This window comes from Chelmon rostratus, chromosome 16 (genome assembly GCF_017976325.1).
Source record: "Chelmon rostratus isolate fCheRos1 chromosome 16, fCheRos1.pri, whole genome shotgun sequence".
Taxonomy (NCBI): Eukaryota; Metazoa; Chordata; class Actinopteri; order Chaetodontiformes; family Chaetodontidae; genus Chelmon; species Chelmon rostratus.
Window position 1 is genome coordinate 21,731,719 of NC_055673.1, and position 21,771 is coordinate 21,753,489.

Consider the following 21,771-nt stretch of genomic DNA (forward strand, 5'->3'; position numbering starts at 1 on the left):
TCAGTTACTGTTACTGCGATGGCAGATTTACCAACAAAATCCACAGTAATTTTTGGATATTAGTGTAGCTAGCCGATATAAGTTAATGCTAATGCTTAAAATTTTGTGAGTCAGCTGAGAAGACTGTCTCCAGATGATGTTTGACACATTTCAAAATGAGAACCCTGTAAAAGGTCTTAAATATGTACTTGATGGTTGCGAACATGATATAATGCTAAAAGACTGATGCTAACGCTGCACGTCCCGGTTATAACATCAACATCCTCACCAGCTGTTCACCCAAGTAATGAAAAGAAGGAAGCAGCATTGTTTGTGTATTTCAGTGAGGATCTAGTTCGCTCCATAGCACGATATTAAAAATAAAAAATAAAAAGTAGGCTAATTAAAATCTTAGTCATTGTAGCATAGCCCTTGAATACTTACTACAGAAAAACGTACCTAGATACGCAATACAGAGTTTAGATTTAGGCTTCGCTTTGAGGATATAAGAAATAAACCTTGAATTTGGAAATGTTTTGGTATGTAACGCAGGTTTGGCGAGTGTGCTGGAGTGTGACCATCCCCAAAACAAACAGCGAGCAGGAAGCTGCTGTCATTACTACCGATTCTGATATACAGTAGTTGCATCTTGGCTCACAGATATCTCCACAAGCAGTGGATGTGTTGGTCCTGAACAGGTGTTTTTCTAATGTAACCTGCAACCCCACAAAATAATGCAGAAAGCTAACAGCCCATTGCTTTTGAACATAATGCTTGATCACTGGAGACAGTAATCTAGTTAGCCAGACATGCTAACATTTGCATCTTAAGTCACAGCAGAAAAACTGAATCTGTTCCTCACACGTCTGCTCCTGTTTTAGGTTTTTGAATGACTGCAAAAAAGACGCCACCCTCTAGATGTCCAGAAACGCAAAGCTTGACAGGCCTGCCGTTGCCTAGCTACAGTTCCAAAGCTATGATTGGATAGTTGCTGTTTGGAGGAGGGGTTTTAGTGAAGGGTCAGTGGAAAAGTAGTAATGTACGCGATCACACGTGTACAAGATAACACTATTAATAGTTCAACGAAGGTTTATCGATAGCTTTTGTTATACTTTGATGGGTTTTATTGGCATGGTTGTACCACACATAAATATGCTCACACATAATAATAGAACAACAAAAGTCGGTAGAAAACTTCCTTGGTAAAATATAGTAGATGTGTAAGCAGTCGTTTCTGTTAACCAAGCGGTGCTAGTAGCAATTCCCATTTCAAGTGTATGGAGCATAAAGTCACACTTATGCCTTATGTCTAATTCAGGTAACGGTGACTGTATAACACTGTGCTGTGTGCGTGTTCATGTCAGTCTCATACATCGATATAGCGTGTCACAAGAAATGTGTTCCCAGTGTCAACATCACATTGAAAGTATCATGAGTCTCTCCGTCTCCCCAACTTCTGAGTAAAAATATCAACTTGGTTAAGGTTAGGCAAACATTGTGCTTTCACTTAAGGTTGGGGAGCTTCGTCGTCATGGTTACATAATAACCATGCGCTTAAGGAATGATTGCTGCCACTGTTAAAAAAAACAAAAAAAACAATGTTGACTAGCAGATGGAGAGGAGAAACGAGCAGAAAGTCAGACTCGGTCTCTCTATAACGTCACCTGACTTTCTGCCCTGCTCCCGACGGACGAGTGTCATAACTCCTACAGCTGCTACAGAGGCTGCTCCAACATAATCACGTCCTTTTGGGGCACTTAATGAAATGACTGATGCTGTCGTTTCACTTTGGACGCCAGCCTCCGTATTTATTTTTCCATGTTATAGCATAAATCCCACACTACTGAAGCTATGTTTGAACATGCACATACAGCAGTTGGTACCTGTGTGCGTGGCCAGTCAGAGTGAGCCATTTCTTTATTGACCTGGCTTTGTGTATGTGTGTGCCACAAAGTTGGAAGAACAGTATTATTGTATGAAGCAACATGATCTCCCTTAACTAGAAATAAGGAAGGTATCTCAGACCATGAAAAACAGCCCAAGACTGAAAGTACACCTGAGCAGTAAAACACTGCCTTTCACTCTGCTACTTTTCTCCTTTCTTACCTCGTATTCTTGCTTAAAGCCATATCCCTCAGCTGTCTTCATCTGGTTGATGTGCTGGAGGAGGTCAGCCACCCTTACGGCAGGGTGGAGCTGGCCCGTGTGATAAGGCGAGCTCTTCCTCCGACAGTGACGGTGGGGCGAGCCTCCCAGTAAGCTGCTGGACTCGTTCACAGAGCTCCGCTGCTCATCTGGGAACACGAACGCACAGAATTCAAGGCACACCGCTGACATTATGCATTCTGCGACAGGGACTCTGTTCTTTTTTATTCGTGTAAACTCGGCTGGAAAGTCTAGGGGGCAGCTCAAGGAAAAAAGTCAGCGTTTCTGCAGAGATGTGAGGGCTGACTGGCACTGCAGAATATTCAAACAGACAAGAGACTTGCAGAAGATTTCTCTGTCGAGAGCACCTTATGGTCTGGCAGAACAGATTGGATACATGTTCGGAAGTAAACATGGCTGAAGGTCAGGAAGGAGGGAGCTTCATCTCTCTAGACACTTTCTCAAGAGTACCCATATGTTCCTCGCTGTCTTACTTCGAGCGTTGCAGCCGTGGGCATCCATGAAGGAGTGGGCCATCCTCTCATCCTGCTGGAGAGTGCTCTGCTCTGTCATGCTGCAGTCTAAAGAGCTCAGCTTCCGACTCTTCTCCTGCCTGTAGGACATGGCTGCCTTGTTTATGGCCACCTTCTTCCTACTGTAGAGTAGAGATGCAGAGAGAGGTGGGAGGACAGAGAGAGAGAGAGATAGGGGGAGGGGGGAGTAATAATAGACAGAGGACAGAATGAGAGAAAGACAGGCAAAGAGATAAGGAAGGAAGGAAAGAGGGGCGGGTGAGGAGATGAGAAATTGGACTGAGGGGGAAATATAAGAGCTACAAGATTGAAACTGGACAAGGGGGAAAGTGCGATTTGGTGATAGCAAGAGTGGCGGGAGGTGGCGGTGGGGTTGTGGCGGAGGTGTTAGGGCGAAAGGAGGAGGAGGAGGAGGAAGGAAGAGGGGTCTATACTGGAGGATGGGGTGGAGATGCTGATTTCCACTCTAGCAATCCTGGGGCTACGAAGGGCAAGCAAGGGGAAGATGGTGTCATGGCGGAAGATGGAGAAAGGAGTAACTTACGGGTAGTAAGGGTAAGAATAGAAGTCCCTTCTGATTAGCATGAAGGAGGAGGAAAGGAGAGAGACAGAGAGTGAGGAGAAAAAAAAAAGAGAGGTGACTATGGTTTGTCAAGATGGCATCAGAAAGATAAATGAAGATGCTCAGTGCGTTGGAATGTTCCTCGCAAGCAATCATGAAGCAGGACCAAAGCATCGAGGATGAAGAGAGGGTCTGCAGCACACTAAAATCCAGCTCCGGAGCAATGAGGAGTTTCAGTTTTTACAGTCGAGGTTTATCTAGATCATATATTTATGTTGCTGCATTTACAAAGTTTTTTCCACCTTATTTAACATACTTCTGTTTAACGCTTGTTCAACGCTCACAGACACACGTTGGCTTCAACTGAAAATCTACTTGAACCATTAAATATACATAAGAAAAATACTTGAATTTATCAGTGAATGAAAGTATAGGATAATTAATACACATTGTGGAAAAACATGAAAACACACATTAATGTTTTTTTACAGTGAACCTTCTATAATCTGAATTATAAAACGCCTCCTTTAGATTTTCTGGTTCCCACACACCCACACACACGTCCACAAGTGTGCCACATTTCACATTTATATGTAAAAGCACCAAGGTTATACAAGGCAGTTATTAAGCAGTGTGCCTATGTGCTCCAAAACCTCCCAAAAATGGCTTCTTTCTAGTATTTCAAGAAATATTTTTTTTCCTAACCGATCATCTCGTGGAGCTAAAGACAAATTTAAAATAAAATTAAGGGAATAAAATGAGGGAATTCCAATTTGGTATAGAAAATTGATGGTTAGGTATGTGAAGCGGTATTGTCCACTAGTAGCATCTGGATTTGTACATTGTGAAATTACAGCTACAAGATAATAATATGTATAACTTCAAATTAATATAAAGTGTACAGTAAAATAAATTCTGCTATGAAATAGCATTTTTGTAAGGATGGAGGATCTGACTGCTCATTAATCAAAGGAATCCTCACCATATTTCCATATTTCCATACACAGTCTAACTTTGTACATGCACAGTGACTATCACGGGGCTAAATATAAACCCGTCGCCTCGCTCCTGTTGCCCCCGTGTGGCTGTCTAGTTCCTATTGTGTCCGCGAGATTGGCTCACTGAATCTTATCAGTCACTGCCTTCTTCCAGACATCCCATTCATTCTCCCTCTGTTCTCTGAGAGAAAATTCCTTGGGCGGAGAAGTTCCTCTTTCCAAAAAAAACCGCAAAAAAAACCTTCCTAACCAATTACTAACCCATCCACTGGCACCTCACAGCTGCTTGCCTCATGTAATTGAGTGGGCAATGGAATAACATGCCCCTTGATGAAATATTTCACACTCAGATGAGTGTTCCGCCATTGCCCAGCGAGCGAAGGAAGAATACACTGCAGGTGCGATCGACGACAGAGGTAATTTGCAGGTGGAAAGCAGCCAACGATTCCAGCGCGAGCAGGCTGCATTTGAATGTGCTCAGCCAACACGCAGACCTTGAAATTAAAAGATGAGATGAAACAAAAAAGCTTGGCTGCGGCAGCGGTGGGAGAGTTAAGGATTAATGCTCTACTATTCCACTAACTCTGGTTGTAATTCACTCTTATTGCCAAATGCTTTCCTCAATAGACCCAAGCTGCCAAGTGGGATAGAGATAAATTTACTCCTTTGGATAGGCTACACAGGAACAATAAGACTTAAGAGCGTAAATGTTTGACTCTGAAAAGGTCTCACCCGTCTCACACTGACCGGCCGGCAGACACACAAACATTTTCACAGCCGCTCACCCCTTCTTGACGATGATGACGATGGCCCCAAGAAGCAGAATGAGGACCACCAGCCCGCCAGCGCAGGCCCCGAGGATCAGACCCATGTCTTCGGCATGCTGGGATACCTCCAGAGCCCGCTTGGAGTCCTTACAGGCAGCTGCACGAGCACGACAGAGAGGTGAGGAGGAGGAGGAGGAGGAGAGGATGAATGCTACAGAGACGGCAACTCTGGATTGTTATTCAGCTCTAATTGCTAAAACAAGATGCTACATGTTGTTGTTTGATGTCAATAAATCATCGCCACATTCATTTTAGCGTAATTACCATAATGAAGCAAAACTATTGCCAAGAAGACTGGCAGCCTCTGCTGGACTCGGCACTGAAGGTCTGCTGGGTGGGAAATCTGCTGGAGTTCTCCACTGATTTACAGTGCGGCACAAAACAAGAAAGCGTGCTTTTCTTTTACCACAGACAGAGCCGAAATGCTGAGTTCATCCAAACGATGGAGGAAACACATTTTCTCACTTACCCCTCGTGGAGGGTTTGATCTAGCTGTGCAGATGGTTTTGCTTTTATTTGCAGTTGTTTTGGGACATCTGTAAATACGAATGCGTGGAGACGAACGCACGGTGGTGTTTACAGCACTGAAAAAATGACACTTAGAAACATGCTTTTCCACTCACAGCGTCCTGTTTAACTTGGGTAATTTACAAAGAAGAGCTTTCATTGGAACTACTTTCTACTAAAGGAATTTCATTCATTTTCACTGTGTTGTGGTGGAGACAGAAGTCTTAAAAGTCTTGGTATGTTAAACTGAAAGTCAGGACTGTCACTGGGGGGGGGGGGGGGGGGGGGGGGCTGAGGTGACCTACCTCCACGAATTAAAAAAAAAACATATATTTTCATACATGCATAAATTAAAAAAATATTTTAGTACTATTGCTGTGAACCGTTTATAGCCGAAGCTGCTTTGGCGGTTTCATATTTGTGTATTTCGTTGGCGTTGGCTTTGTGTAAAGCAGCTGTCAGCTTACCAGTCTTCTGTGTGGGCCTGTACATTAAGAATATTGGGAGCAGTATTTGTGTTGTAGTCACACCTCGTCATGAAAACCTACACTGCACTCTCTGCAACCCTTTAGTACCACCTGCACCGCTCAATGCTACTGAAGGCAAGTATATATATATATATATATATATATATATATATATATATATATATATATATATATATATATATATATATATATATATATGGGTTTGTTTTTGCACCCAATCCCAATATTTAGACTGCAAAGAGAACGTGTGGCTCACACAGAGGTGGGCTCTCACTTCATTCCATTGGCCGCCTGGTGATAAAATCTCCATAGAATCATGGTAACGCTTCAAAGCCTGCTGCTCACTTTTAAGCTTAATTTCTACTGTACAATTCACGATCAGTTATGGATACAAACAGGTTGGCGTTGTTGCAGATCCTGATAGAGTCTCCTACAGTAATCTTTGCATGGTAATTATAGTGCACTGACAGGATAAGGATCCTCACTCCGTGGCGTTAAATCCACCAGGGTAATTCAAACAAGCCGAGGAGGGAGCGAGGTGTGTTGGAGGTCACAACAGATCCACTTGGAGGTTTCAGGATGCATTTTCAACTAGTCGGCAAGCGAATGTTTAATTTAAATTGACTATATGCTGCAATGGAGTAAAGAGCTCACTAAATAACACCAGCAAGAGCTTGAACACCGTTTCAGTGCACAGATATCAGCTTGTTTGGCTTGTAGAGAGACGACGCACTGGTTATCTTACTGAACTGATGCATGCTCTCATTGCACAGCTATTCCCCTCCCACCCATATGTCACAGTCTCAGTGCATTTCTGTCTGCACTGCCATCTCAGCCAGCCAAGAGCATGAAATATCCCTCTCTATGAATCATCTGGACTCCCTGTTGTGTTTTATCAAAGGTGAAAAATTGCTATTAAGCATGAATGAATTGAAGGAGTATTATTAGACTTCTGGCAGCATGTTCTTCATTAACAAGCCATCACACTGATGAGAAAACAAATAAGGCAGAGAATAAAACAGAATGCAGAGAGATAGAATCATTTAAGGGTCTCAGGCCTGTCTCAATGAGTTTGGCAGCACAACTGAATTGGATAAAATCTTTGTATTTTAACGAAGCAATCACGCTTCACCGGGGAGTTATTGCCTTTTGTCTATGACTGAAAAGAGGAAAAAAGCCTTTACAGTGAGGCAGAAAGCTGGGTTTGGCTTGATAAGCTGTGGATTGGTGGCGACTATAGCTCCTGGCAGACAATACAGCCTGACAGACTCGCCATAATCACACAAATCACGCTGGGTGAGTCATTCTGCTTTTAGAGCCATATTTAGAAATTGGCTATCAGAATTAATTTCATTGCGCCAAAAAATCCAGCAATGCAGGAACATCCACAGCGTTAGGAGGGGTAAAAGGTAGTGCATGTGTCATCATAGTTCATCACTGGTCCACAATTTATCACAGGAAACACTTGCTTGTCACAGAGGAAAGAGCATATTTCCACAGCACATTTTAAACGCACACATAACATACATTTTCTAAAGAAATACATCCAGCAGGAACAAATAAAGGCCGGTCTTTAATAAAGACCTTGCAGGGGGCTGGAAAAACCCGTACTACAAATGTATAATGCACATGTTAGCGGCACTTGATTCACGCATCATTCTGCTGTACCAAGTTTCTCTTTTTAACAGAAAACACTGTTCTCATTTTCTACTTCCTGTTGAATAATTATGAATGTCTTGTGTGGGTAAATTTAGCACAATGCACATTTCCACTAAACTACTGGCATTCGCTTCTACTTTGCAGTTCGATCTATGACATCCAACACAGAAAAAAACCTTCCCCTTTGAGCTGCTAGACGGCTTTTAATGTGTCACTGGCAGAACCTTAACACAACGGCAACCAATACAAACAGTATGTTCTTATACAACTTTTACTTTTTTCACATTTGATACTTGAGACGGTTTCAGATGTCGGTATGGGTTTCTCTACAATTGAGGTAAATTAAGCATAAATAAACTATTTTAGAATGTATGGTATGTGTCATTCAATTGAGCTGTCACACAAATTTTAAGCAAATGTTTCAAATGCTGCAAAAGCTAAATGTGAATTTGATGCTTTTCTGCTGGCTGAGCTGAAACGAATAAAAGCAGAATGGCGAATCCTTCAAGATGATTTGATTTGTAATGAACATGTTGTCACTGTTCTTTAGTGTCAGCTAATGTTGGCCATATTTCATCTGAGGACAAAAAAAAAAAAAGAAAAAGAAAGGAAAAGGGCCCGGGTGTCGAAGAGAAAAAAAAAAACACTCGCCCACCACTGCAGTGGCTTGGCCAAGCGCTCCGGTGAACACAGCTGGCAGCATCTGTGTGTGGGAAGCTGGTGAGAGGAAATGAAAAGCAGCCAGGATTGGTCTTAACAGGACCTCTGTGCCACCTCTGAGGGAACTGGAGTCACATCAGCATGTCCTCTGGGCCCGCCTGCCGCACGTATATGCACAACTACAGTAAAAAATGGCTCCTATAAATATGCCTGCAACCCACCTCATCCACTTACGTGATACACCGGCAGACAATAGTAAGGCAGGATTCTTTGATGTCATCACACTTCAGATAAGAAAGAGTTCAGGGAGAGAAATCCAATTTAACTGCCACCTTTCTCAAGAGCACTACAAACTTCAGACATAATTCAGTAGGGAGGAAGGGCAGAACAAGTCCATTTCACCCTCTGCCTCTCTCCCTCCCCCCTATTGTTTGAACTGAGAGCCTTCTATCTGTGTCTGTCTCTCAAGCAAACACTCCTGGTCGCTTCCTCTCTCAGGGAGAAAAAAGGATACGATGCCGCATTCTGGATTTCAAAGCCATCGGAGCCCAAGAGGGGTTTGCCAAAATGTCAGTGTCAGTGATTTGAGAGGAACCGAGTGAGAACACGGATGCATGTTTGCCTTCACCTTTCCTTCGGTGTCTCTGCTGAGGGGAGATTGGCACGGGGGCTTCCTTCCTGCAGCACCCGAAACAACACTAAGTCTGTGTCAAATCCCCTAAACAGCAGCCTGATCCAGGATAACTGTCGGAGCCTCTGACACACACCCTGTACCCCGTTGTTGAAATCTGCAAAAACTGCAGAAAGTCCTGCCCTGGTAATGATCACCTGGTGAAACAGTTTCACTTATTCAACATCATGTTAGCCAGAAAAGGCCAATCGCTGGCTTCTGTCTCACCCCAGTGCTGCTGCTGTTTTGAGAGCATTTTCAGAATTCTAGCTCTTTATAACCTGCTTCTTATTTTCAGTCCCTCATTACAAAAGATAACGACAATGTTTTATCCAGCAGCTTGATCGCTGAGACATGGGGAAACACTACACGACACAGTTTAACGAATCCACAGGGCAGCCACATTAAACAAGCATATATTGTTATGATCTTAACTAGTTGTTATAATTAGCGTGATAAAAATGATATAATGATTTTAAAATCCACATCACCGCAGCCCTAGACGTGAACACACCTGGCGTGTATGGCAGCCACATAGTAGCTCTGCAAGTAGCTCTGCAAAATATGACACAAATCTTACAATTACAACTGGGCTAGGATGATTCCTGCAAAGTTGTAATTCATTTTTTCCTCAGAATAAGTGGTTCAGATAAAAGGCTGGAGTCAAGGACTTGTTAAAAACCTGTCTGATTGCTAATGTATTTGCCCCAGGACACCAGGCCGGTTGTAAAGCTGTCACTAAGAGCCCTGCACACCCATATCTCAACCGTGAAGCTGATGAGTGAAATATTCAGCAACTTTCTAAGTTAAAATCCATGGTTGATCGGGTGGCACCTGTGGTTACCGGTGGAAAGCGGAGAAAGAGCTCATGCATCGGTTTCATGGATGTATTAAGAGAGCTGGATGTGGGCCCTGACACTCAGCTTTCCTGTCAATTTGTCCCAGTGGCCACTTGAGGTACAACAAAAATAAAAAAAATAAAGAAATCTTTTGCTGCTCAAAAAGCCTTTACCCCATTGACCATCGTTATAAAAGAGAAATCAGTATAACAGGACACCTCCAACTGCAGTTGGCCGCACTATGTGGAAGCTAGAGAACATTTTTTGACTTAAGCTGACTAGGCACATCTTGGAATCTGTCAGGTGTCAGGTGTGTAGGATTTAGCGACATCTAGCGGTGAAGAGGCAGATTGCAACCAAGTGAATACCCCTCTCTTCATCTACAGTGGCGGCTAAAAACATGGAAAACAGAAAAGGTCCTTTCTAGAGGCAGTGTTTGGTTTGTCCTTTCTGGGCTACTGTAAAAACATGGTTATCCGCTTCCTCTGTAGACAAGGAAAATAAATATTCTAAGGAAAAAAAATAACGGTCCTTATTTTCACAGGATTATACACTAATGAAAACATAATTATGAGTATTATATTCTATTTCTGCCAATAGATCCCCATAAATCCTACACACTAGACCTTTAATAAAAAAAAAAACAGCCAACAATTTCATCCACAACACAAAATAATGACCTCATGATGTCTTCTGCAGTACAATAACCAGTGACATCCAAATACAGTGAATAGCTATCGATGGAAAATGCCATCTACAATTGTAGAGAAGTGCAATTTCCCATCCAGCATTCTTTCATCTGTCTTTCTGAACAAATGAAGCATGTTCCTGGGATTTTTACTGTATATTGAAAGATATTTTACTATCTGCTACAGCACTTGTTATTTGAAGTTTAAAACTGTGATCTCAACAAAGTTAAATAATCAATAATATTCCAGCTTATAAAAAACCAATAGCTTCAATGATGTTGTACATGTGTCATCATAATGTGATTTCTTCCATATCCATGAGATCCAGCAGCTAGCTGTAACTTTAACTTCCTGCGTTTTTCACAGGTAAAGCTGAGGCTCCGTCTGCACTGAAAGAAGAGCTCCATCATCTTGTTTGTGCCGTAAACCACCTCTGTGTGCGCTGTGAAGCAATACAGCAATCCAAATAGGTAGCTTGCAATATAAAAAGTACAAAGACAGAAGGCGGCCTTTGTGCCAGCGATGTGTAAGGTATACTGAATTATAATTAATGTGATAATGACTTCTTGATGTGAAACTGTTCCATGAAGCAACTTCAAAATTGAAAAGGAAAGGGGGTGTTACCTTTGCGAGCGATCCGAATGCAGTTTATTCTGGTCTCCTGTGAGTAAAAGAAAAGGCTGAGTTAATTCATTTGGCTCGGTACCATGAGGACACAATGATTAGCAGGAAAAAAACGACCACAGTGCAAATTAATTATACGTCAGCCTGTCGAAATCCACAACCTTGTCCAAAACTCGCAACGCAGGCGGCCGTGTGTGTCAAAGTCACCTGGACCTTTGCTATGCGGAGGAAATAATTGAAATCTGTGAGAGGATGACATCTCCTTGCGATATGAGAGACCTGTGCTCTCCTTAACTATGTGAGGTCCTGCACCCGGGCTCACTGATTGGCTCCACCACCCTCCCAAACAGCCGCCTCTTACCGGGAGACGGAGGGGCATGTTACCAAATTAAGATTTAAGGAAGCTAAATCAGCCTTTATGGGCAATTATGCTAATCTGTGCTCTGAGATTGGAGTCAAAAACCTTTCGCCTAAAACGGTTGCCAAATTACCTTTTTTAATTGGAAATCTGTGGATTCTCATCTCCTCTAATCTCTAACAGTGACAGATAAGTCATATTTATTCACACCCAGGGGTTATTAAAGCAGTGGCAGGTAGTATGTCATGTGTCTGTCCTCTGCCAAGGTGGGTTTTTGACCTTTTGGAACAGACACACCAGTGATTGTCAAAGTAGCAATTTAATGCAACCGAGCCTCCGATCTTGATAAGAAGAGGGATGTACATTACATTGAAGAGTCCCCATGCTCGGTGGATTTCAGTATTGGGTCTGCTTATCAAATCTGAAACCTTTCTGATCCCTTTCAGAATCTACTGAGGTTCAGTTTTCAAAGTTTTCAAGTAAATTAAGTCAAATAACAAAACCTCATATAACGTTACTGCAGACTTGAGAGGCGGCATTATTATTGTTCAAACCCTTCACCTGCAACCTGAAAAAAAGAGGAGCAACATGACATGTTATTCAAATTTATTAACCACATTGAAATAACACACCTTACATTTCACCCTCAGTGGTTCCTGATTCAGAGCAACTGGGCTGATTAGCTTAAGCACGTTACTTGATTTTTTTTTTGGCCACTTTGAGCAGCAGGACAAAGTGTAAAAACAGCACTGACATACAGCATTATCATCTGTGAACGTGTTAGCAAACTGTTGACCATTTACACATCCAGCAGACCTGGAGCAACATTAGCATTCGACTGCAGCCACATGTGTGGCCAGCTGACAAATACGAGCCCAATATTCGCTCTCCTTCAAACTCTGTTTTGGTTTCCGCCAACTCCTCAGAAAAATCTCTCTCTAGCTACTAAATGCACATTGACATTCACAAGCTGTTTTGTGCAGAGCATATAGTGGGTTCATTAAAACTTTTTCACAGAAAATGAAAATGATTTCAACAGGATTTTTGCATTTGGGTCTTTTATTTTGAAAATATCCTGGATTTTCTACACTGTTCCTGTATCTTGTGTGGCTTGATGTGCAGATTTACGAGCCGTCCGTCAAAAATAGATCTGCAGAGTGGAGAACGCTTCTGGGCTGCTTCTGCGTCTGAGACAGAACGCACTCGGTGGAATTACTCGCATGACTAGAACGGCAAATGAACCTGAACAGTAAAGTCGAGGGATGAAAAAAGCGAAACAGTGATCTTAGTGATGCTAAAACACTTTATCGAGCTGGGTGGAACTGTAAGGTGATGACTCTCTGTGGGTTTGTCACTATGAGCGAGACATTTCCCATTACACGCAGTCATTTGATCCAGCGTTAACATAAAAATATTGATTAGCGCAGCTCTGACAGAGAGATTTTGCAACTGAAATGATGTGATTAGGTAGATGGTTTAACCCAGCACTCTGGTGATCTTGACACACACGGTCTGCTGATATAAAGTGCTACAAAGACAGATAAAAGATTCATTACCAGATTTGTTATCTTAGAGAATTCGGGTATTTTGCCATTTATGCCACTTGCTATTGCTAGATCAAAAACAGACCAGTGTCAGGAAGTGGGGACTTAAGGGGAATTTAAGGAATCAATGGGTAGAACCCAGATGCAGACTCGTGGGGGCGCTTGGTTCAAAATAATAAGCGAATTTATTAAACACAAAAATAATACAACAAAAACCAAAACTCGGGGAACTATGAAAAAGACACACTGTGGGAAAAAGGAGTCACAAAACAATAAAACAACACAGGGAATGAACACACATGAACACAAGACACAATGGAGCTGGGGACAAGACTTAGACAACACAAGAAACTCTCTCTAACACAAAACATGGCAGGACTAGCGACAATACAAGGAAACACTCACTGGGAACATGGCACGGACATGAACAAAAACAACACAAGGAAAAACACTAAGGGGGCTAGGTCTATGACACGGGAACATGGACAACAAGGATTCACAGACCACAAGGTAGCACAGACAGCTAGGTGACGCAGACAACAACCCAACAAAGACTGGGGGGAAGACACGGACTTAAATACACCAATGACACACAGGTGAAACACATCAGACAATCACACTGGAGGGAAAACACAGGAAGTAAAGCAACACAAAGACACATAACATGAACCTTCAAAATAAAACAGGATGTAACGAAAACCAGGCAAAGACAACACACAATGGGAAACTTAGCAAAAAACTGACGTGCATGGCACGGGTCGTGACAACCAGAGCCCAAAACCTACCCAGCACACCTTCTATTGTACCCAGCAACTGAACATTGGGATTAGTGATCCCAAATGATGAGTCATGATAAACGCAACAGACAGTTGAAAATGAAATATCATAATTTCATTTTTAGTGCAACAGACAGTAGTAATCTAGACACTGAATGTTATGATAGAGAAAAAAAGTGTGTGTCAAAAGAAACTGGCAGCACCAATCATGCATCTTTCAAGCCCCACTGAAGGCATATTTGCCAAAGCAATTACTGTTTCAATTCAATGGCAGCTCATGGTCCACAATGAGCCCTGTACATCTAATTTATCCAGGGTAATTGTCAAAATAATTTCTCCCTTTCTCCCTGAAAGGCCCGCCACCCCGAAACACAACTATAGAAAACAGAAAAGAGATGAAAATGCTTGCAGGACAAAAAAAGAAAATCATCAGCATGAATTATATTATCCAGGTTGTTGTGCTGTCTGATTCCTGTCTCAGAGCTGCTGTGCCAACAAATCGTTTCATTTGGAGAATCATCACAAAGAGCAGTTTGTGATGGAAAAAGCTTACTGCTGATTTCAGATCATATGGTGGAGATTTCAGTCAGGCATCGTGTGTCAGCCCGGACTCTGACCAGAAGCAGACTGTGGTCTTCCCGGCTCTGAAGACCCACCATTACCCAACTCAAAGGAAACTGTCTGCATCCTCTGAAGAGTCAGTTACTGATATTTAGATGAGAAGCTGCAGGCAGGCAGGCAGGCACACATAAGCTCCATATGGACCTAATGAATTAAACAGCATTTACTTTCACTGCTTCTGTGCACACTGGCCAGCACATTCCTTATTCATGCTTCAGTCACTTTTTCAATTGCTCGAGGAGTTGCTTTTCAGATCGTTTTAAGCCTGGGAGGCACTGTTTGATTTTCCCTGCAGAAAAAAAAAAAACATTCAGAAAGTTTTTAAAGAGCTTGAATATGAGGGAATCTGACAACTGGACGATTCCAAAAAAAATGCAGCAGTACACATTATATTCTGCATGTAATTATCTTATAAAAGCAGTTAAGGTTCATTTGGCCACTTTGCTCTCGAGATGTTTTTGATGCAACATTAACAAGTCCAAGATTTACCAGTGGGAAACAATCGACTCGAAGCCATCCTAAAAATGCATTACACACACATCACATAACCCCATTTGGTGAGAAATAAAGCCTTGTTTATGCAGGGAGCTGCCTCCTCTCTCGCAGCACAGCCGGGGCACTGCCTCCTGCCTTCTGACTGGCTCCACGCAAATCTAAATCGACTGTCAAGGTTGCTGAAACATAAAAGCAGTGTGTCTGAGCTTCGGAAACAAAAGCCTTGTCAGGCATCTTAATCGTCCTCACCCCTCTGAAGTTGCTGGTGGCCTGAAAGTAGATGAGGTAGTTCTTGGTGGGGTCCAGGGGGCTGTTCCAGTAGCCGTTGTAGGTGTGATTGTCGCCCACGGTGAAGGGCGTGGCCTCGGGCAGACTGCTGGGGGCCAGCTCGGCTGTGTAGTAATGCGGGGCCCCTTTGGCCTGCGCCTCGTTGTGGGAGTTGGGTGTGGGGAAACAGTCGACGGCGCCCAGCTCCCTCCTCCTCACCTGACGGGAACCATCCTCTTCCACCACCACCACCTGGTAGGCACTGGAAGAGGGCAGTGTGGAGGTTAGTGCCACTGAAGCAAAACAAACTACTGTCTCCTGTTGAAACAGTAAATATACACTGAGCGGTGTGTCTGACAAAACAATCTTAACTCAAAGTCGACTGACTAATGTCTTCCTAACTTTCATCTCAAATTATCGAAAAAGTGAGTAAGTGGACGTACAATTAAGAATACTGACAAAACTACTTTGTCAAGGTCAAGAATGAACCTTCATGCTAACACAGTGTCTGTTTTATTGTACCTATGGGCACAATTAAAGGTATACGCAGATTTATATGACCTTTGGTCGATGCTACAATGAAGTCTGATAGTAAAAGAATGATCTAATCCACTTTACTTAAAGGGAAACCTGAAATTGAGGGAGCCTGAAATCCTCACAGAACAGGATGGAAGGTATGGTCCCTCATGGCTGAACCAGGAAGCCTCTCTGTAAACTGTGACGGATATATGTGTCTCTATTTTCTCTTTCAGGTAAGTTTGGCTAAGCTGGGGGTTCGTTTACAGGCTGTCTGTTGCTGCTGACTGTTGTCTCCTGCCCTGTCACTTCATATTAGCCGATCTCCAGATCTCAGCAATTAACTTGTCCAATGTTATAATTGGGTTGTTGTGTTTCCCCTTTCAAAAAGCTTTGCTAAAATGGATGATAACAATAAAAAAAGCAAATTATAACATGATTTATACAGTATCTAAACATACTGCATGCCATTGTAAGAGTGGACAATTTTTATTAGCGTGGTCATTCTTATGATCTGTCGTATGTACTCTTATTACTAAATTACTTTAAAATGCACAATTCATTTTAAAAATTCAACGCAGCGCTGTTTGTCTATCTTGGGGAAACAATGTTAAAAGCTCTCCAGAGGCTTCAGCACTCACGGCCGCCTTGAATGAGTGATCTTGTTTTGTTTATCTTTGACAGAAGCGTGCCTCACATGCCACACAGCAGCACATATTTCTTTTAGCACTGTTGTGTTTGATCCGGAGGAATCCATCCTCCTACGAGGGATTGGAGTTTCTTCCTCGGTTTTTCTCAAAGCCTGCTGCCTCCATTTTTCTCCGCCCTGATTCCTGACGGAAATTGGAGTGCGGCGCTCGTTACAGTGACACCGCTGTCGGCCAGTCGACACATGATTGGTTGGCGTGTGCCGTCATTCCAGAGCCGCCTGACACGGCGAGGCAGGTTTCAGGATAGAGAGACTGATGGGGTTTCTTTTTTGTTTCAGTGCGAGCTCAATCAGAACAGGATCAGAGTCTCCTGGTGATGATGACCCGGGCCAGATTGAGGAATAAATCCCTGACAATTAAACATTACGTCTAAAATTTTAATAGAAAGCTTCTCAAAATGGTATCTGCTATGCAACAAACCTTAGAACTATTTGCTGTAGAGAGCTCTTTGCGACTGCGGCTATAAATATCACAGTGCGGACGAGCACTGAGTGAATGCTGGTGTAGGAGTGAACAGTGTTTTAGTTGTACCTGACAGGAGCCCCCCTCGCCAGAGCAGGGCGCAGCAGCACGGTGATGGTGCTCTCTGACTCGCTCAGCGGAGAGGGGATGTCTTCATAGTCAAAGACTGGGGCTGAGAAGGGGAAGAAAGAAGGAAAACCCACAGATGAGTTAATGCAGAGTCACAAAGATGCTGCGGAGGAAAACCTGAATCAGTTTGAGCCTTTAATTTTTGAATAAAAAGATTAAATGTGTTGTTTATTTGAGAGTTTAAAAAGACGTGAAGCTGCACTTCTGCTTGGGTATTTTAGTAATTTTTCCACCCCTACACGAAAAGATAGAGTGTGCTATCTTTATTCATTACCCGCACACGTCCCTTGTGTACTACAGTGTGTGGAGGCCTCCCACACAGTGCCACTGACTGATGATGACTAGAAACAGCAGCCAACTACAGAGAAAACAAGAGGCCCTTATAATATAATTAGGACAGATCTCAAAGCTGCACAACCTCAGCAAAGCTCTGGGGACAATGAGGTTGAGTGTTCCCATCTCTGTTTACTACAGGGAGTGAATTAACTGGAGTATGTAGTGGAGCAACTGGCTACCCTGGTACAACAGATAAGCTGAAACAAAAAGGCTCCAGAATGCAAGTGGAAGCGTTTCTGCGTCGGAGGCATTACCGCTTGTTGTGAAAATCTGCTTGTGTAACCCGTCATCCACACACACACACACACACACACACACACACAGGCTCGCACACAAACAGCTGGGGTCTGCATTATCCAAAGCGGTGTCGAGGAGCGTTTGAGCCAGTGCATGTTAGGTGGTTAAATCCGCCGTGAATTATGAAAAGACTAATAGTGCAACATTACACTTTCATGCTCGCTAGCAAAAACAGTGCGGGAGCCGGCCTCCCGCTGGGCTTTTCTGACAGCACAGCCAGCAGAGAGCGTGTGATACTGGAGGTTACGGTGGTTGTGAACCCACATAGACCACCTCCTAAACCAGATGGAACAGGTACAGATAATAAGGAGGGATGGAGAGCAGGCGGTATGATTTGAAGCGTGGGGTTACGACAAATAAAGGACTCAAGATTAATCTTTCTGGTAAAATTCATGGTGTTTAGATCCAGTGAGGCACATGTTTAATGACATTTTGCAAATAATAAACCTTTACTTATCCAGTAAAAGGCAGCCAAGCAACATGATTTGCATCAGCAATATCATGCTTCAGAGGCATTTGGTTGCTGTTTAGCCTAGCACAGTCACAGCTCTACGGCAGCAGCAGTGAACATTCTGATTCATGATCACCTGATCGATACAGATCAGGCGCCATGGCAACAAAATACAAACTAATATGTGTGCAAAATTTTTTTTTGTACAATCATGATGTGACAATCAAAGCAGTTTGTGTGCACAAGCTACTTAATTGTGGTCAAAATACATTGTGTGCACTAATTAACAGAGCATAACTTCAACATCAGTTTTTATTACATTCTTAAGAGCATGACAAAATGTCAACAACTGGGTTGCAAAGACAATACGATGTCGTTCAATCAGCAAGCAGACTAAATCTGTTCATTCATGAATCTCTATCCAAAATCAAAATGAAGATGCATTGAACTGCACATTTAAGTGGATTACCTGTGTATTTGCCTTATTCATACCTGTATTGAGGCAGATTGTAACCCATGTGCCTTGACTGTAAAGCACTTCAGGTCAACTCCTCGCTTTTAAAGGTGCCACAAGTACATGATTAAACTGACTTGACGTGACTTAAACCAAAGTGGTTCATTCAGATGGCTTTGTCTATGGCCTGACCACTTTAAACACTTTACTCCTCTGTAGCAACACAGTTGTATAAAAAGTGTTGGGAGCACAAGGAAAGATGTGATGAATGCAGTAACCTAAATATATTAATATGAAGCAATTAGTAGCATTTGTAGACACCTCAATACAAAAATAGCTGCTTGCTGTTTGCAAAGCTAACACCCTGGGTTGAGCCTAAAGTGTTACATACTTGGGATGTTAAGGCACATTTATCAGTTTATCTGTATGCCCTGTTAATTTGGCACACAAAGAGAACGTTTGTGCTGGTTCATGGTTGAAAGAAGAATATCATGCAACTTCAGCCATAGCTTCTGAGACTCGACAATTCAAAATACACATGGCTACTACAGATTCCTCACAGATTAATGCTCAATCCCAATACGCTGTGTAAAACGTCAATAGAACAGAATGTGATAACTTGCTGATCCTTTTTCACATTTACTCAATTGGAAACACTACAAAGACAAGATATTTAATGTTTGACCTCATCAACTTCATTGATTTTTTGTAAATATCAGCTTATTCTGAATTTGATGCAGCAACGTGTTTCAGACGAGTTGGGGGAGGAGCAACAACAGACTGGGAAAGATGTGGAACACACAATTGCAAACAAATTTGTGGATTTCACCATCTATGATTCATAAAATCATTAAAAGATTCAGAGAATCTGGAGAATCCTCTGCATGCAAGTGGCAAAGTCAAAAACCAACACTGAATTATGTGACCTTCAGGCCCTCAGGCGGCACTGCATTAAAAACCGCCAATGATCTGACGAGTCCACATTGTTTTTAGAAATCATGGACCATCCAGACTGATACCAGCGTTAAGTTGAAAAGCCAGCTCTTTGGTGGTGGTGCTGAAAAGTATATACAGGTTGTGGAGCAACATGCTGCCATCATGACGACGTCTTTTTCTGCTTATTTCAGCAAGGGGATGCCAAACCACACTCACATCTTACAGCGTGGCCTCCTGGTAAGAGAGCGCAGGTACTGGACTGGCCTGCCAGCAGTGCAGACCTGTCCCCCATTGAGAATGTGTGATGCATTGTGAAGTGCAAAATATGACAACAGAGACTGCTGAGCATCTGAAGACGCATATCAGAAAGAATGGAACGACTTTAGGTTTGAAAAGCTCAACGATCAGTGTCTGACTGAGTGTTGTCCAAAGAAAAGGTGATGTAGCACAGGGGGTAACGTGACCCAGCCCCACCCAACATGTTGCAGACAGCAGGTTCAGAATGAGTGTATGTTCACTAAAAAGATGAAAATTTGTCAGTTTGAGCATTAAATATGTTCTCTTTGTACTGTATTCTATTGAATATACTGTAGGTCTGTTTTTATTGATGGTTTACACAGCAGGAGCATAAACAGGTTGTTTTAACACAAAAAAGACTTGGAATGGCAGCCTCTGAGGTTTCAAGCTTGGCTGTCTTCCTCGGGCAGCATCAAGAGGGTCATACTGATGTATGTCCAGAAATGAAAACTGGAAAAGTGATATCTGGTGACCTGTTTAGGAAGCCTACTTTTCACTATATCTGTATGGATTCCTAGAAAAAAAATCCCAAACCAGCCACACACTCTACTAACTCCCAGTATTCTTCTTGTGGGAAAACATCACAATGTTTCATCTGAGTAAACACAATTAGCAAAACAGCTCGCAGATATCCATTTGTGAGTGTTTCACATTCCCCCCAGACACATTTTCCAGACCGATCCCAAGATCCACACCGGCAACCTTTTCTCTGCTGCTCTAATTTCTCCGCCGCTGCGTCGCCTTTGAATGATAAACACAGACTCAGTTTGCGGTGATGTTGGCTGAACAAAGCTGTTTTCACTCCAACCGCTGAAATGGAACGTTTGCAGTTCACTATAATTCAGGTCTGCTGTTATTTCATGAAACGAAGGCAATGCATGTCTGGAAGCTGTTTGGCTGTGAGAAAACGGCGGTTCGTATAATTCAAAAGTGTGTATGTAATTTAATCAAAGGCTCTTCAAAAGAGGGCTATTACAAGTCATTATTATAAATGCTTTGAGTAAAAACACACTTTTTGTTTGGAAAAAAAAAAGTTTTTTCCCTTTAAAGTGGCATTGTCACAGTGACTGAATTATATATTATTAGCCAACATTATCGGCATCTTTGTACATTCTGTCATTATTGCCATTCAGGACCATACTTTGACCTTATCCAGTCACATACTCACTATCTCTCCCACACACACACCGACAAACACACACAAAAACACATACTATGACCGAACCAAGCAGTCAGCACTAGGCCTAACCAGAGATGTTGGTGGTGATCTCAGTGAGCGCTGTCTGGCCAAACCCCTTGGCGGTTCGGGCCCGGACCGACACCAGGTAGGTGGTTCCAGGATGCAGTCCAGAGAACATGTGGTACGTCTCGTTCCTCAGCTTGGACACGGTGCGGCGAGGACCCGGCACGTTAATGCCGGGGTCTGACGACTCGATGCTCTGGTAGCTGATCTGGAAACGGGGAAAAGGTGGATTAAAACAGGTTTATAGCCACGCCGACAGCTCTTTGAGGTTTTACTTAGACTTAGTGATGCTTTGTGCTACATGCCAATGACAACATGCTAATATGTTATCAATGACAATGCTAACATGCTAATGTTAAGTAGGAATAATATAGGTATAATGTTAGCACAGTTCTTCCTGAGGGGAACATCTGTATCACATTTCAATAGTTGTTGAGATATTTAATTCTGGATTGGAGTGATGGACTAAACGACAGGCCGACGGTGCCATCCCCGTAGCTCTAGGAAAATGAACCATGGTCCATTACGCGCTCTTCACTTCATGGAAATGATCAAACTTTCAGAAATGTCAAAATTAGATTTTTGGCTGCCACCACAGCACATATTCAGTGAGGTCATAGTAAGAACTTCCCTGTTTATGAGACTGTTAGATCAGAAGGACTCTGACTGTATGAGCCGGTAGACTATTTGTAATATGAC

At 42.7% G+C, this 21,771-nt stretch overlaps 1 protein-coding gene across 1 annotated transcript in view; it reads right to left on the reverse strand.

Annotated features, from left to right (window-relative positions):
• Positions 1–21,771, reverse strand: part of ptprua (protein tyrosine phosphatase receptor type Ua) — a 177,660-nt gene that overhangs the window by 32,534 nt on the left and 123,355 nt on the right. The window contains exons 10-17 of the mRNA XM_041954690.1: positions 21,079–21,280; positions 16,999–17,101; positions 15,224–15,503; positions 11,181–11,217; positions 5,003–5,141; positions 3,202–3,231; positions 2,619–2,779; positions 2,086–2,273 (exon numbers count right to left, since the gene is read on the reverse strand). Of these exons, the coding sequence (XP_041810624.1) occupies positions 2,086–2,273; positions 2,619–2,779; positions 3,202–3,231; positions 5,003–5,141; positions 11,181–11,217; positions 15,224–15,503; positions 16,999–17,101; positions 21,079–21,280 (1,140 nt within the window). The remainder of the gene's footprint in view (positions 1–2,085; positions 2,274–2,618; positions 2,780–3,201; positions 3,232–5,002; positions 5,142–11,180; positions 11,218–15,223; positions 15,504–16,998; positions 17,102–21,078; positions 21,281–21,771) is intronic.